Genomic DNA, 1,625 nt, shown 5'->3' with positions numbered 1-1,625 from the left:
GATGGTACGATGATACGAAAGTGTTTCTATTGGTTGGAGATCTGTCAATTCATCCTCCGTCGTACAAATTGACAGATTGATTATGCATGGTACACAGGCTTTAGGCGACGAACTGCTACCCCAACCAGCATATTCTTCAGATTTAGCCCCCTGCGACTATTTCCTGTTTCCAAAACTGAAGATATGGCTGGGCGGTAAGAGATTTGGGCCCAATGAAGAGGTCATCATTGAAACAAACGCATATTTTGAGGACCTCGAGAAATTATATTATTTGGAAGGGATAAAAAAAATTGGAAAGACGCTGGACTAAGTGTATTGAGCTAAAATGAGATTATGCTGAGAAATAACTTTTTTTGGCTGAAAACAAATTATTTCATTGAAAAAGTCACTGACTTATTAAACGACCCTCGTATTTAAACGTTTAGTTAAAGCTTTGATTTTACCTGCAATTATTATATGGCGCTGTGTAGGATGGAACGTTAAATATGTAGGAGTGACTTGATCACCACTTAGCATCAATGTATTTGCTGGTTTATTGCTCTCAGATCTCGTGTCCCAAATTTTCATTTGTCCTCTGAGGTTGCTTGTTAATATTTCGTCGTGTTTCAAAAAGATAACACACTGTATTGAGCAACTATCTGCGTTGTCTAAAAGAACAGATAAATATGTTAATAAATAGTGCGCAAGTTTCTGAAAAGCTCATCGCTTTCGGGTTCTACATTCCGATGCTTCAAAGACACTTCAACAGCAGAATACACAAGAAAATAAAATATAATAAACTTCAAATTTGAAACAAAAATAACGCATTCTTCGGAATGATTCTGGGTGTCAAGTTTTTGTTTAAGATACTGCATTGTGTGTCGTCGAAAATCCCAACAGATGATCCCGCAGGTTCCGATATGAGAAATTCAGAAAATATGACCCAGGGCGAACTAAAGATACTGTGCTGTCCTCAAGTACCGGCTAACGTAAAAGTTGATATATGATTTATGTTAAAATGGCACAATCAGACAAATTGTTGTTTACCGATTTTGTGAATTGAATTGCATTTTAATGGCATGAATAGGGTTTTTGCACATTTTTTGTTTCCTTATTTTGCTCATTTATGGTGAACTAACTGTTCTACATTTTTTTTCGATTTTACATTATTTTCACGGAACTTATAAGCAATCTAAATTTGAATTTCCATTAAGCCCGCTAGAACTTGCTGGACGGCTGACGACACTACACCCGACTTTGATATCGGCTTGCATTTGGTTCGCGTGGTGCCGGCGTTTACTTTTTTATTGAAACCAGCTTTAATGGCTGCTTAGTGGAGTTTTGGGTGATTCGAAGAACATGGTTTATAAATATTGTATAATGCCGGAGTGTACCAGTTCTACGGTGTCTACACCAGGAATAAACATTTATAAACGTGCCTTTGGACGAAAAACGTATAAAACTGTGGCTACAATTGGCACGATGAAATGTGAACGTTTCCAAAAAGATATTGACAAAAACTTGTATTTCTGCCCAGTTCTTGAATCAATTGTTGATGCAAACATTTCATCCGTTTGAAGAAAATCCAGGACAAAACCGAAAATCTTTGTAATTTAAACTTTTTTTATCTTCTCTGTACAGAGTCA

The 1,625-nt window shown here is 36.6% G+C and overlaps 1 protein-coding gene across 1 annotated transcript in view; it reads right to left on the bottom strand.

The window, feature by feature from the left end:
* Positions 1-1,071, bottom strand: part of LOC109537625 (nucleoporin Nup43) — a 12,138-nt gene extending 11,067 nt beyond the window's left edge. Inside the window, exon 1 of the mRNA XM_048670089.1 lies at positions 444-1,071. Within this exon, the coding sequence (XP_048526046.1) occupies positions 444-567 (124 nt within the window). The 5' untranslated portion in view covers positions 568-1,071. The remainder of the gene's footprint in view (positions 1-443) is intronic.
* Between the last annotated feature and the right edge of the window lie 554 nt (positions 1,072-1,625).

This window comes from Dendroctonus ponderosae, unplaced genomic scaffold, assembly GCF_020466585.1.
Source record: "Dendroctonus ponderosae isolate FM_Combo_2020 unplaced genomic scaffold, Dpon_F_20191213v2 Dpon_F_20191213_1, whole genome shotgun sequence".
In the NCBI taxonomy this organism is placed as follows: Eukaryota; Metazoa; Arthropoda; class Insecta; order Coleoptera; family Curculionidae; genus Dendroctonus; species Dendroctonus ponderosae.
This window is presented reverse-complemented; position numbering and strand designations above follow the sequence as displayed.